The sequence below is a fragment of the Ascaphus truei genome, chromosome 5 (genome assembly GCF_040206685.1).
Source record: "Ascaphus truei isolate aAscTru1 chromosome 5, aAscTru1.hap1, whole genome shotgun sequence".
NCBI classification, from domain to species: Eukaryota; Metazoa; Chordata; class Amphibia; order Anura; family Ascaphidae; genus Ascaphus; species Ascaphus truei.
The window spans coordinates 294,099,270-294,114,145 of record NC_134487.1 but is presented as its reverse complement, the minus strand read 5'-3'; the positions used below and the strand labels follow the sequence as shown (position 1 = coordinate 294,114,145).

The 14,876-nt window shown below is 39.8% G+C and overlaps 1 protein-coding gene across 2 annotated transcripts in view; it reads left to right on the top strand.

The window, feature by feature from the left end:
- Positions 1–14,876, top strand: part of ATXN10 (ataxin 10) — a 100,891-nt gene that overhangs the window by 50,453 nt on the left and 35,562 nt on the right. For both annotated transcript variants that reach the window (XM_075602742.1, XM_075602741.1), the window contains exon 10: positions 14,406–14,469. In XM_075602742.1, the coding sequence (XP_075458857.1) occupies positions 14,406–14,469 (64 nt within the window). The remainder of the gene's footprint in view (positions 1–14,405; positions 14,470–14,876) is intronic.

Genomic DNA, 14,876 nt, shown 5'->3' with positions numbered 1-14,876 from the left:
GCTTGCTATTTTCAGTCCTTGTAGATTGATATCCCTCAGTAAGAGCCATGCTTTATCATCCATACAAGGAAAACACAGATTATCCTGTCATTGTATAGACTGACACTGAATTGAAATCGCATGCAGGCGAGTTTCACCCACTACCTGCTTGGAACTGCTGCTTTCAACCACAATGCTGCTCCTCTTCCCATGAAGTGCCCCTCCTGGCTGTAACATCTTTAGGCTTTCATCACAGATCGTGTGCAGGTCGTTCAATTATCTCTCGGGAGGGAAGAAATGAATGAATGGGAGCAGAACACGTCTGCCAAGTTTATCACAGGCCGGAAATCTTTTTACCCTACAGGTGTGTGTGTGTTGCGGTCATTAGTGAATCACACCTTTTTTTTTTTGTCTCCACGTTATTTTTCATTTCCTCCAGAAACCCAGAACAGACAAGGTTGTATAAAATTATATTACGCTGATTGGAGATTGTTGCGCCTGAAATTTTAGGCAAGATTTAGCTTGCTTAGCATTCCTTTCTCTTCATAATATAATTCAAGTAAAAAAAAAAAAATTCATAAATCATGCTGTCACGATTTGTTGCCTGAAATTACTATTTCAAGTAGTCAAATCAAATTAAAATTCCTTTGTAACGTGTAAATGGGATTAAGGTTATTGCAGCTAAAAACAAGTTATAATTTCCCTTTTTGTATTATAACAACACTTGTTCTGTCAGCTACAGTATGAAGGAATACCCCCTGTAACGACGGGCAATAAAGTAGGAAATAGATCATTTCCACAGTTGCTACAGTAATAGGAGACCTGAAGCCAATAAGGGCGAACCGCTCTGGTCTCCGCCACACCGGTCGCCCTCTCGTCTCCTGCACCATAGGGCAGGAGTCGGTATTGTGACGGCTGATGTCACGAGGTCGCGTCACCGTAACCTTAGGCCGCGCTTATAGTCCTGGCGACGACGGTGTGACGTCATCCGTCGCTGTTGTAGCGGCGATTTTTGCTTATAGTGTTGGAGACGAGGGGCGTGGCTGTGAGCGGTTCACCCTCATTGGCTGAACCGCTCACATGGCCGCTGACGTCACGCGGCGGTCGCGGAAAAAAGACATTTTTATTGACTTCAGATATTTGGTTGCGCCGTTGCGGTCGCGCTTACTATAGACGCACGCGAAGGATGAAATAGACTTGTTTTCACACGAAGTCGCGTCACTGTCGCCGCAGCCTGGACTATAAATGCAGCCTTATGCTGGAAGTCTTTGACCTTTCAAGGTTGACCACTCTGTCTTTAGTGTTTGGTTAATTTTTCATGGTCTATTTTCAACACCTTTTTGAAATGTAGGACAATTTAAATTTTAAATGCGTGACCCCAAGATTCCAAGGTAAATATAATAACTAGTGATTTTTTTTAAGGGATTATGTTATAATAAGGTAGAATAAAAAAAATCATATGGTGGCTACCGAACTGAAGCGATAATTACGGAGTACATGTTGATAACGGCCATTTTTGAGAATCCACAATGGCACAACTAACATGGATGGATGGGCTATTATAATGCCCTAAAGACAATTTCTAACCGGACGTTATTTGTACCAAATAAGTGTGATAAATTAATCTAAAGCGGCCTGCGACTGGCCAAAAAACGTAACGAGTTGCTGTTATATTTTCTTTGTACAGCGTATTGATTTTTTTTTTATTTTTGAAATGCTCTACTTTGGGGGTTAGAAAATGATCGGAAATATTTGGAAAGCCCCAAAAACGATGAGGCAACATTTCTCAAGAACGATTTAAAACTTGCGCCCTACTCAACATCACGTGTGAGATTATCTGCGATTTCACAGGGGTGTTTTGAACTACATTCAAACCTATATTTAAAATTCTTATTCAATATTAGAAACAGGTAGATGAAATCTGAAAATACCAGGGATGTTATGTTGGTGCATTTTCATGTATTGTGTACATTTTTTTTTTTTTGTATGTGTTTGTTTTAAAGGGACCAATTCCTTCTGAGCTAAATGCCAGTCTTTTTCTGCTCAGGGGGCCCCCTGGTTCTTTTACCAGGTTTAAATCTCCCTCTGGTGAAACAAAATGGCAGCTGAATTTCAGGCCAATAGGAAGCTACAACATCCTTGGTTGGGGCTTTTCTATTGGATGGGTATTTAAATCCTCTTTAAAAGACCAGGAAGTAATACCAGTAACTTCACCGGTAAGTATTTTGGGAACAGGGGGGATTCACGGAGCTGAAAATAGTGGGGTCCCACTCGGGGGGGATCCAGTCCTGCAGCATTCCCTTCCCTCAGTAGTTGTTTAACTAATGTATCTTCTTGTTTGTTGTGCAAAACAAAGTGTTGTAATTGTACATGCTCAACTCAACAAGTGACCGTAGTCGTTTCCCGCACAAGCTGCTGCGGAGCTGGCAGTCCGGGTCTTTCGCACACGTTTGATGTTTCACTTGGGGTTAATTGCTATCAGCAAGAGGAACTGGGGGGAGGGGGTGGGGGGGGGAGGGGAGAATGGGAAAACATCAAAGTTACCTTTCTGCAAAGTACAGAGCCTTCATAGTCCATTAAACCGTCACTAGTTGTACTTTAAAGTATTATCATGGTTATCTGAAATTGAACTCCAAATCCATCATTGTGTCAAGTACCTGCAAAATACTAAACCAGAAGTAATTTAAAGAGCTTATTGTGCATTTAAATATCTTAATTCCATCTCCTGTTGCAAGTATGTGCTACATCTATATCTTGATGTTCTTTTCATCTGTTAAGAGGGCCTCCAGAATAAGCGTGGCGAAAATGTAAAAGCAAAGGGTTCAGCTTTGACACAACATAGGGTCCATGTGCTTCAAAAAGGATGGTTTAATACCGTCTATAAAAAAAATAACATCTAACCTTGAATTCAGCAGTTATTTAAGAGGTACACCATTGCTTGCCATAATTTATTTATTTATAAAATGTTTTACTAGGAAGTAATACATTGAGAGTTACCTCTCGTTTTCAAGTATGTCCTGGGCATCGAGTTAAGATGACAAATAATACATGGTTACAAATACATAAGTGAGCAGGGTATACATTATATACAAGACATTGCATGCACAGTTAGAGATAATATATATTAAAGGCGTATGTAACAGTTACAGACCAGATTAAAATGTGAGACAGCTTTAGTTTTGAAAGAACTTAGACTGGTGGTGGCTGTGAGAGTCTCCGGTAGGTTTTTTCCAGTTTTGGGATGCACCGTAAGAGAAGGAGGAACGGCTGGATACTTTGTTGAGCCTTGGGACCATGAACAGTTTTTTGGATAATGGAAATTACAAGTGAACATTTGAGTAAAGAAATTATGTCCATAGGAGATTAGATTCTTAGAAATATCAGGTTTTTTTTTAACCCCATTAATTTATCGACACAAAAATAGGTATTTAAAATACCGTTTCATGTACAATAGCTGCATACAGTACAACCCTAAGCCATGTCACATCTTTGTTGATTTAATTCTGTTTTCATAATGTAATAATTTAGGACTAAACGTCTAAAGCATGTAATAGCCAGAGAACGGTTTACAGATAATCATGTCTACTAGCACTTTTAGTTGTTAACAATGGATACGTGTTAATCAATAAAAATCTGCTAGAAATGATTGCACCCGTTATCACACGTAATAATATTGCCGCTGTGTTTTTCTTGCAATTTACTGCAGCTCACTTCTCCCGGCATCAAAACCTGGGGCATTTTTTTGTGTGTGTTATTTTTGCTCCTGTTTTGAAGTAAATAACCTCCACATTATCAGTAAATGGTTCAACATCATGTTCATGAGATACATGTGTTCCCCCCCCCCTATAGAATGGTGTTTTTGTTTGTAGAGGAGAGTGCTGTAATATTCACAGCTTGTTCTATATTCGTTGTGTAATGTGGTCTATTCTTTAATTCCGCACTTCAATACAAGTCTTCCCCTTCTGTAACGCTGTATGCGCTGCAACATGACCGCAAGTAATGGGTGTGCAGTTTGCATCACGTTTCATGGGAGCTGCCATGTGATCGTGTGACTTAAGTTTTTATTTTCCTTTGCCGGTACGTAAAGCTCCAGTTCATCTATATACAGATACATGTTCTGTCTTCCTATGCAGTGAATGTGCTCACAAATTGATACAACGGGGAAAGTACCTGCTCCCAGGAGCTTAGTGTAAAGAAGCAGTCCGTACTTACCAGCCTGAACAAAGCCAGTCCTCAAGCATAATAGTGATGACATCTTTCTAAAACATCGTTAGAAAGATATGTAAAATCCTGGTGCGGTTCGGGAGCCATTGGTTTCCTGTGTCTCTGGCTGTTTACTAATCTGCATTGAATAGGACATCTCGTATTTTGTGTAATTCTTTTTAAGGTATGAACTGCATTTAGTTATGCTGTTTATTGAACACAATGTCGAATTGAACACTTGGTGATTATTATTAATTTCATATAGGTTTTTTTTTCTCCCAATGGGACTCGCACCGCGTCACAATTACAGTATAGCGCGCGGTACGCAGCTCATAGGATTGGTTCAGGCACAGTACCTTCCCAGAGGAGCTTACAATCTATCATTTTGGTTCCTGAGGCACAGGGAGATAAAGTGACTTGCCCAAGGTCACAAGGAGCCGACACCAAGAATTGAACCAGGCTCCCCTCATTCAAACTCGGTGCCATTGTTTACAGAGTCTGCATCTTTACACTGAGCCGCTCCTTCTCCCTTTCTGCTTATTTAGCTTCCCCGGAAGGTAATTTCTCCTTTTCTACTACATGTGCTTTTCATTCCACATCTTTGCACACAACTTCACACAAATTATATAAAGTACAGACATTGTGGAGTATCTAATCTCTGTATTAACTTGATGTTGGACAAAATCTTTCACAGCATGGGTATAAATTAGATAGAGAAGGGAACATCCAATATTAAACAAGTTCTCTACTATGGGAATAAATAACAGAGGTGCTAGAAGGTGGGAAAAAACACCAACCACCTAAATACGCATACTCACAAACGGCAAAAGAGGACACTGCACTCTTAAAGTATGCTTAAAGCACAGGGTAACCATATTTGTCCCGGGACAAATGTAGTGCTGACTGCGCATGCGCGAAAAGCGCTTGTTGGCTGACATGCGCGATCAGAATTTGCCAGTCGCTTATGATCATGCGCGATCGGCGTTTGCCTGTCGCTTGTGTGATCGGCGTTTCCCGATCACACGAGTGACCGGCAAGTGCATGCGCAGTTGGCAGCATAGAAAACCCGGGACAGCGCCCAAAAAGTCGTGACAGATGCCAAAAAACGGGACGTCTGGTCACCCTATTAAAACAATATACAGGCATACCCCGGTTTAAGGACACTCACTTTAAGTACACTCGCGAGTAAGTACATATCGCCCAATAGGCAAATGGCATCTCACGCATGCGCCTGTCAGCACGTCCTGAACAGCAATACCAGCTCCATACCTGTACTGAAGCTGTGCGCAAGCGGGGAGACTATAGAGCCTGTTACACATGCGTTATTTACATCAGTTATGCACCTAAATGACGATTGCAGTACAGTACATGCATCGATAAGTGGAAAAAAGGTAGTGCTTCACTTTAAGTACATTTTCGCTTTACATACATGCTCTGGTCCCATTGCGTACGTTAATGTGGGGTATGCCTGTATATTTTAAAAAAAATACAGAAAAATTATTTTGCTAAACAAATAATGAAGTTGAGAAAACATGCAGCAATTAACAAAATATATTGGTGTCATCCTACCCAAGGAAACGAGGCACTAGCATGATGTTTCAGGCTACCAAATCTGCGGAAGGGGATGGTACCCACAAAACGCCGTGCCAGCGCCTAATTTCCTTGGGTAGGATGCCACGCTCTCATTTTTGTTTTTCTGTAATTTTATAATATGGTTTTGTTTTTTAATATAGCAAAAAATAGAGCGCACGTCCCCAAAGAATGGTGCTACTAAAATCCTGGTCAAGTGAAATGGGTAGAATGAGGAGAGACTATATAAAGTGCCCCTTTTAAGTAGTAGATGGACGCTGTGGAATGAATATGATCCACTGCACAAACCAGAAAGTGAAGGGGACAGATAGGGGGAGGGAGAAGGAAGTAGGGATTTATGCAGTTGATGTTGTCTACTTAGATTTTGCAGAGGCTTTTGATATGGTGCCACGGAAGGTTAGTGTACTAAATCAGGGGAGCGCAATCTTTTTCCCCCAGCACCCCCCTTCTGGCCGTCCTGCTCTCCGCACGCCCCCTCCCTCCCCCTTACCGTAATTTCCGGCATCTGGGCGTCATGAAGTCACGTTGCCATAGCAACGCAGCATCACGGTGCCATAGCAACGTGACATCGCACGACCCCGCTGCGTCATTTGACGCTGCGTTGCCATGGTGACGCGTCTCCAGATTCTGGCTGAACCACGGTAAATAAGGTTTACAGAGGCCTTCGCCGCTTCCACCGGCTCTTAATTTAAGTGCCTTCGGGAAGCGCGTGGGGCCTCTGTAAACCCTGCGCCCCCCGCAGTGAATCTCGTGCCCCCCCCGTTTGTGGACCGCTGTACTAAATAAAGGAAATTGGTCCATGTAAAAATATTTTCACCTGGATTGAAAACTGGTTGTAGAATAGACAAGAGTTGTCATAAATGGAATCTTTTCAGGTTGGGCTACAGTAAGTGGTGCACCTAAAGAATCGGTACTGGGGCCACAGATTTTTAACTTGTTTATTAAATACCTTGAAGTTGGCATTGAAAACAATGTCTCCATTTTTGCTAATGACCCTAAATTGTGTAAGGTAGTAAAATCAGAGCAGGTTGTAATTTCTCTACAGAAGAACTTGAATAAACTGGAAACGTGGGAAGGTAAATGGCAGATTATGTTTAATACAGATATATGTATTTGGGAAGCAAGAATAAACAGACTACTTACAAATTTAAATGGGACAATGTTGGGTCAATCATTGATAGTTTGATTTAGGAGTGCTTGTCGGCAGTTGGCTTAGCAATAGTTCTCAATGTCAGGCGGTAGCTGCAAAGGCAAATAAGATATCATCTTGCATAAACCGGGGTATGGATAGAAGGGAAGAAAGCATCATTTTGCCACTGTATAAATCCTTCATAAGACCAGGCCTTGAATATGGAGTACAGTTTTGGGCACCACTCCTTAAAAAAGACATTATTGAACAAGAAAAAGTGCAGAGCCACCAAATGAATAAAGAAGATGGAAGGTCTGACATATGAGGAAAGGCTAGATAAATTAGGGTTATTTACATTAGAAAAGAGGTGTCTAAGAGGGAATATGATAACTATAATATAAATATATTCAGGGTCAATACAAAGAACCTGGGTTGTACCAAATAAGCTAAAGTTGGAAGGATGTTGATCCAGGGAGAAATCTGATTTGCCATTACTGGAGTCAGAATGTATTTTTCCCCTTATGAGATCATTGAATAATATTTCACTGGGGTTTTTTTGTTTGCTTTCCTCTTGATCAATATACGGTAAATTACAAATACAATATAAGTATCTGCCGTCAAAACTTAACATAGGTGGTTTTACTCGATAGACATATGTCATTTTTGAACCTCATCTGGGATGGAACGATGTACGGGTGCAGTCTCTATTTTTGCTATTTTACAGTATGAATATAGTTCTTTTTTTTTTCTTGTCAAGCAAATATAGCTACTATGGTCTCATACTGCAATACATTTGACTTAGTGGTGCAAACTGCGATTAGTGAGCTCTATTTTTTTCCCAACATTTTGATTCTCTTACAGCTGCCAAACACGTAGAAAAAAAAGAGCTGGCTGTAATTTCAAGTTTCGTTGATAAAGTAGTATGTGCTTATTGTCTCCAGGGCATTCTCCTGATGATGCGTCGGATCATGTAAGATCTCGTTGATGCAGAAGCCCCAGGGCTAAAGTAGAAGCTTCTCCTAGTACTCTAATGCCATAGCATGTTCTCAGCATTCACTCTACATCATGTAGAGACAAAATATGTCTCGGCTAACCATATAAATCGTAACGGGGGGGAAAAAAAATTATTTCAGATTTTAATCTCAACAAGTTGACAAAAGATTTAATATGCCACGATTTCAGGAAGTTCTTTTTTTCCTTTTGCAGACAGTCATGCAGAACACCAACACTGTGCTTGTTTAGAACGATATCCCCGTGCCAAGTTAGGGTTACGCGGAAGATTCTATTTGTGTTTGAACTTTTTGGGAACAGACTTGATGCCAAAAAATTGACACATTTTGATAGGAAAACTGTATATTTTAGAGCAAGGGAGGCCAACTCCAGTCCTCAAGGGCCACCAACAGGTCAGGTTTTCAGTATATCCCAGCTTCAGCACAGGTGGCTGAGTCGAAGACCACCTGTGTTGAAGCAGGGACTGATTTGAGATGCCTGGCTGAAGCAGGGATATCCTGAAAACCTGACCTGTGTGTGGCCCTTGAGGACTGGAGTTGGCCACCCCGGTTTACGAGGAACCATGTCTGATGACGTTTCTTTATAAAGTTGTGCTTATGCATTTGCTTTCCCTGTGTCCTAGAATAAGTTCTTCTGCATATGCTAATTAGTACGTGGAACTAGTGTTGCAAGCATGTCTAACCCGGCGGGTACTGATTAGTAAAATATAATTGCAAAGCGTTTATTAAAATTGAAGACCGTGTGTGGCCGTTCCCTGGAATCGCACACAAATAAACGGAACACACTAGAATTCCATATAACTAGACAAGAAATATTCTAATAGTGTTTCCGTTTACTCTGATACAGAGGTATTATATGTTGCCATGGTATATTGTGTATTATTTTACCCTGTATTATCAAAGATTATAAAAAAAAATTAGGAAGCGCGTTTGATTTTTTTTTTTTTTTTAACTTAAAAGCAAACTTGATTAACCTTTTCACTGCCAAGAATAGTAGCCATCTGCATGACCGTGCACATTTCTCCAAATTTCCCATACAGGTGCTTAACCGTGATTCCTGAGACTTTCTATGTACCTATGAAAACTATAAATATCGTTTTATTTTCAGCACCCGTTGACTTTTTCATCTCTTGTTTATGTTGAATGAAGGGATTGCATATGGTAACCAAGATATGTCATAAATATGGGGAAAAAAATATGTATTCATATTGTCCTAGATCTTTCTAACAGATTTCAGCCTTCCATTTAAAGAAGTGATTTTATTGCCCCTGGTACATTGAATATATATGTATGTCTTTATTTATATAGCGCCATTAATATACATAGCGCATCACAGTAGTAATACACGTGACAATCATATAAATAACAATACAAATAACAGATCATGGGAATAACTGCTTCAGACATAAGAGTAACATTTAGGAAGAGGCGTCCCTGCTCCGAAGTGCTTACAATCTAATTGGTAGGTAGGAAGAACGTACAAAGACAGTAGGAGGGCGCTCTGGTAAGTGCGTCTGCAGGGGGCCAAGGTTTATGTATCAGGTGTATAGTATTAGCCACGGAGCTACACTGAAGACACTGATACCCAATATGTATAGGTACAGACCGAAAATTAGCAAGACCACTTTACACCTGATATGTTCAGGGCTGAATATAAAAGGTACACAAGGCAAAACTACCCCCCTAGAATAAAAATGCCCCCACAAAAATATATTTTCTGAAAGTACATGTCCCAATTACCCCGACCCCCACTCCCCCCCCCCCCCCCCCTCAAGATTTCTGGCTGGGAAACAAATTTTTTAGGGCTGAACTCAAAAGGTGCATTCCATTATTGGCAAGGTAACACTAACATCTAGCATAAAAATACCCCAAGAAACTAGATTATATTTTATTTAAAAAAAATTTTTTTTAATCTGCCTGAAGGAATTTAGACATGGTAACAAGTTGACACAAAAATTCTTGGACCTGAATTTTAAAACCTGACCTGTTGAAGGCTCTTGAGTCCTGGGGTTGACCTTTTCTACTAGTTCAAGCTCATTTGTAAATAAAAACGTGCATCGCAAATCCTATTTTGTAGAGTCACTCTTATATCAGAATAGGTATTTTAGGGTGGAGCTGCAGGAGAACGTTCTATTATTTCTAAATAAATAAAATATTGCCCAATATGAGTTTGATCTCCGATGGCAGCACATCACAGGAGAAGGGTTTCCTTTAAGGCTGTGTACACTGTAGATTGTATGCAGACTGCTGCTTTGGAAAGCGTCTGTACAGCAAGATGTGTTTTTGGCTGTATGGCTGGATGTGCCTAATGCTGCTAATTTAATCTTCTAAACGGCAAAAATAATCTAGAACAAACTTTTCTGTTTTTTTTTATTATCAATAGCATATTTTCCCTGGCAGCATCTTTCTTTCAAATTTAAGGAAGATATTATGATCCAACATGGATAAAGCCGGCGATCTGTGTAATAAAAGGGCTTTGCAACGTTTGACATTTCTACATACAGAAGCATCTGAAATCTGACAACCTTGGATTATAAATATATAAATGGAGGATAATTGCCATACACCGGTAAAACTACCTATGACTAAAATTTGGATTGTTGTACACTTGTTGATGTAAAACCTTTCTACGGTACAGAGTTCAACACGAAGTTCGTTGGTTTGTTGGCGTAGGAAGAGGGGTCAAATGACGAGTTACAAAGAATTCGCGCTAATACAAAGGAAGCGTTGATTACGCGTTTCCTGTGTCTGTTTCTCTGTGCCATTTGTATGTTTGTCTTTGGGAAATACTTGCTTCTCTTAATAGCGGGTGTATATCTCCGACGCAGAATTTAATGGCAAACTAAATGGTTTGAATGGTACGGGTGAACACTTCACATTTTTGCCATTATAATCTTGTGCAGAATTGATTCCTACACAAGCCCTGTTACTCCTGAGTAACGTTTTTGTTGACCGTGCATCTTATACCTTTTGCTTTGGCATACCTGAAATTCTCTTCTGTTGCAGCAATGTTTAATACGTAGGGCGGATGTTACATAAAGTGCTGTGCTTGGTATGGTTTTACTGCCATTTCGTGCATTGACTAACATGCATTTTTGTTCCAAGAAAATAAACTTCTAGAAAGCGGCATACTTTGAGCTTTTTTATGTAGAGGATTAACTTGGATTGTAAGCTCTTCGGGGCAGGGACTCCTTTTCCTATTGTTTTATGTCTGAAGTGCTTATTCCCATTATGTTATGATATTCTGTGACGTGTACTGTAAAGCGCTATGTGTCTGGATTGCGCTATATAAAGACAGACAGACATTGTTGAGCATGGTCACTATCCTTTTGTATTGGATATGCATACGATACTCTTCAGTATGCTATGAAGATGCCGCCCTCCCCATGCTGAGGAAGAGATCAGCACTATTTCCATGAATGGGTTTAAGAGTTATATTTAGGAAGTGCTGCTATGCCATAAGACTCTCTACGGCCCATTCAGTCTAATGGGCTGAATGTGTGTTCCAGTGCCGGAAGGCACCTTGTGGAACGGCATTGCTTTATAAATATGGGTTTAAATCTTCCCTAGAGCAGGGAAGACTACTTTATTGCAAATCTCTTTATTTTATTATTAATACAGTAAATACAACCTTTGATTGCCTTTATTGAAAACTAATTACCTAAGCGGCTGATCGATTCGTTCTGTGATCGATCAGCACAGATCCTGATTCCCAGGGTTCACTAAATGGCTGCTTTTTATCTAGCACTGCTGGAGTGGTGGGCTAAATAAAGCCTGCTTTAGAAATCAAAGGATGCACGTATACTAAAACATTTAAAATGGCATTGAGTTGTTATCTACAGCTATACAACTGATTTCTTTAACAAAACAACAAAAAAAACAAGTAGAATATTGCTTGGATTTCTCTTCTAAATGAGAACTTTATATCTAGCTAAAACTAAGCATGGACATAACTGTAGCTGTTTGGCTTGATAGTGTGCAGAATTCTGCTGGTTCCATCGTGCATCTAGAAGTAACGTTGTCTGATAAAGATCTATTGTTATGATGTAACTTTCTCAGATTCTCCATTTCAATGCAGAATTGGCCTGCAGTGCTGTGGAAACTGGAGACATACTTTATCTGACATAATAATTACGCGTTGTCGGTTATTTTTTTTCTAATTATCCCTATATTCTTGTGTTCTTAAGTTGTACTGTTCAAGAACTACTGAAGGCCCACGAGTGAACTCCTACTTGTGAGCCGGAAGAGATCATTTATATTTTTACAGTTTGATTTTCAGGGACGTGCAATATTAACTTTTTAACTGTGCGTTCTAATCTGTTAATGTTTCCAAGGCCAACAGAATCAAAAGATTAGCATTGCACCCCAAAAAACAATTTTTTCACAATTTGACCTTCCAATGAACCAATATTTTAGATTATAGCACAAGGCGTGTTCCTTTACACAATTTCCAAATAGTCTGCAAAATGAAATACTCCAATAATTGCATTGCACAAAGTATGAGCTAATAGAAAATATGTGTAGCACTTGAGTATTTCTACAAGGGCTGGAATTGTTAGCGATGGGGGTTAGGGGGGAGATGGCTTATTCATACATTTCTTATAACACTTCACATTTTTGGTAGGATGGCAATCTTTCATTCAGGTATTTGGATAGCACTTCAGAAATCACTTCCCAGCTTTCTAAAAGTAAATGTTTACTGTGCCTACAATGATTTAACATCTTTTAGAAGTCTCTCGCTATGAGTGGAGCAGATTGCTTATTATTTATCTTACCAATTTAATTACATTTATGCATTTAAAACCTATTGTAAACTCCAGATTGGGTTGTTGTCCTTCCCCAAAGGGATTTAATGTATCACTTAAGTTGACCTGATCGTACCTGCAAAATGAAAATAAGACATGTATTTTAAAGAATTGGCTTACTTCGCATGGAAAATACACCCTTAGTGTACAGTTGTTTAATGCACAGTTGTTTAATGCACAGTTGTTTAATGCACAGTTGTTTAATGCACAGTTGTTTAATGCAGTTGTTTAATGCACAGTTGTTTAATGCACAGTTGTTTAATGCACAGTTGTTAGTGCACAGTTGTTTAATGCACAGTTGTTTAATGCACAGCTGTTTAATGCACAGCTGTTTAATGCACAGCTGTTTAATGCACAGCTGTTTAATGCACAGTTGTTTAAATAAAAGTGTGAATAAACTGATTGACATTTCATAGCTTGTAACTATTGGTTTATTCAATTGTGCCACTTGGGTCAGCAATTCTGCAATGAGTTGCATGTCTCTCTGGCACTACATTATTAAAAAACAAACAAACCTTAAACAGGAGTGGCCAACTGTCGTTGAATGAGCCACTGATTGAGCCACCAGTGCTGAAGCAGGGATATCTTTAAAACCTTACCTGTTGGTGGCCCTGGAGGACTGGAGTTGGCCGACCCTGGTCTAAAAGTTATTTTGCTCAGAGAGGTATTCCAAGCTTTGCCACAATGAATTCTTCAGCATGTGCGGTTCTCGGGACAAAGATGTATGGCAGTTTGTAAAAATGGTGCCATTTTCAAGCCTTTTTAAATCCGTATTTCTCTAACTTTGGGAGGATTTTATAACAATGCATTTTCATGGATTTTTTTAATGATGGTTTTCGGACAGCTCAGTCCATTAAAGCTGTCTTCAAAAATGATCTCCAAGAAGCTAAATCCCAAGTTCATTTCACCCTCCTTGCCCTGCTTGATCTCTCCGATGTGTTCAATACTGTTGACTTTTTTTTGTTTTGTTTTTTTAATTCAGATTCTGTTGATATCCATAATCATTTAACTTTCGCACAAATACGTTTCTGCTCGTCTCTTCGTAAGATACCTTCATATCACCTACAAAGTTCTCATCTTAACCTTTCAGGCTCTACACTCGTCATCTCATCTTTAGTTGCTTTACCCCTTGCACGTCTCCTGCACTCCGCTTGTAGCCGACTCCTTCCCACCCCTTACACTTCTGCTGCTCTCTTTCACCTAAAACATTTTTTTTTTTTTTACCGTCCCTGCCCCCCTGTTTGTGAAATGCCCTCACGCTCGCAACACCAAGGAACATCTCTCTACATTATCAAATATGAAAATGCACCTTCTGAATGAAGCATTTCATTAGCATGTACACATGACCAGTTTTCCCCACATCTGCAGAGGCCCACTTATCCATCATTGCGAGCACTGAGGTCCACCACTACAGAGGTCCACCATTGCGAGCAGGCATTGCTATCCATTGCAATAATGCCTACACTTAGGTTGTAAGCTCTCTGGGGACGTGACTAACTTTCCTGTTCTTTACTTTTATTTTTGTTGCACTCAGCATTATATATTATCCCCTGTATTCTGTTGGGTATTTTTTTTTTTTTTTTCAAGTGCTGCGTATATTCTGGAAAATGAATCGTGTCTATAGCTTTCATGAAATAAGTGATGAAGATACTAATAGCTTCTGATTTCTGTTTTTTTTTCTCTCTCCAGATTTTTCAGCTGGAGGGGATTCCACTCATTCTGGACAACTGCAGCATTGATGACAACAACCCCTGTATCCTTCTATGCAAAGCCATTGTTATATTTATGCACATCACTTGCGTGCAATTTTCAAGGGGTAAAGAGCCAGAAGGCCATATTTACTAAGTGGTGCTACTCTGTCAGACACATGTTATTGGTTAACGTAAGCAAATGGGCGTTGACTCACATTCACTTGCATCAACCAATAACCAAGCTGGATGAATAATCCCCTTGAATGCACCACAAGGTTTTTTCCAGCACTACTTTTGGAAGTGTTTTCTTCGGCTTAGTAAATACATCTAGCAGCAGTGACATTTAATGTATGTGCTCGCATGCAGACAAGTGTGTAGGTTGTGTTTCTCTTCCTGTACAGCTCTCTAACACACAAACAGGACTGGGTAGTCCGCACTAAGGATGTACATTCCAGCTCCTTTGTGTATG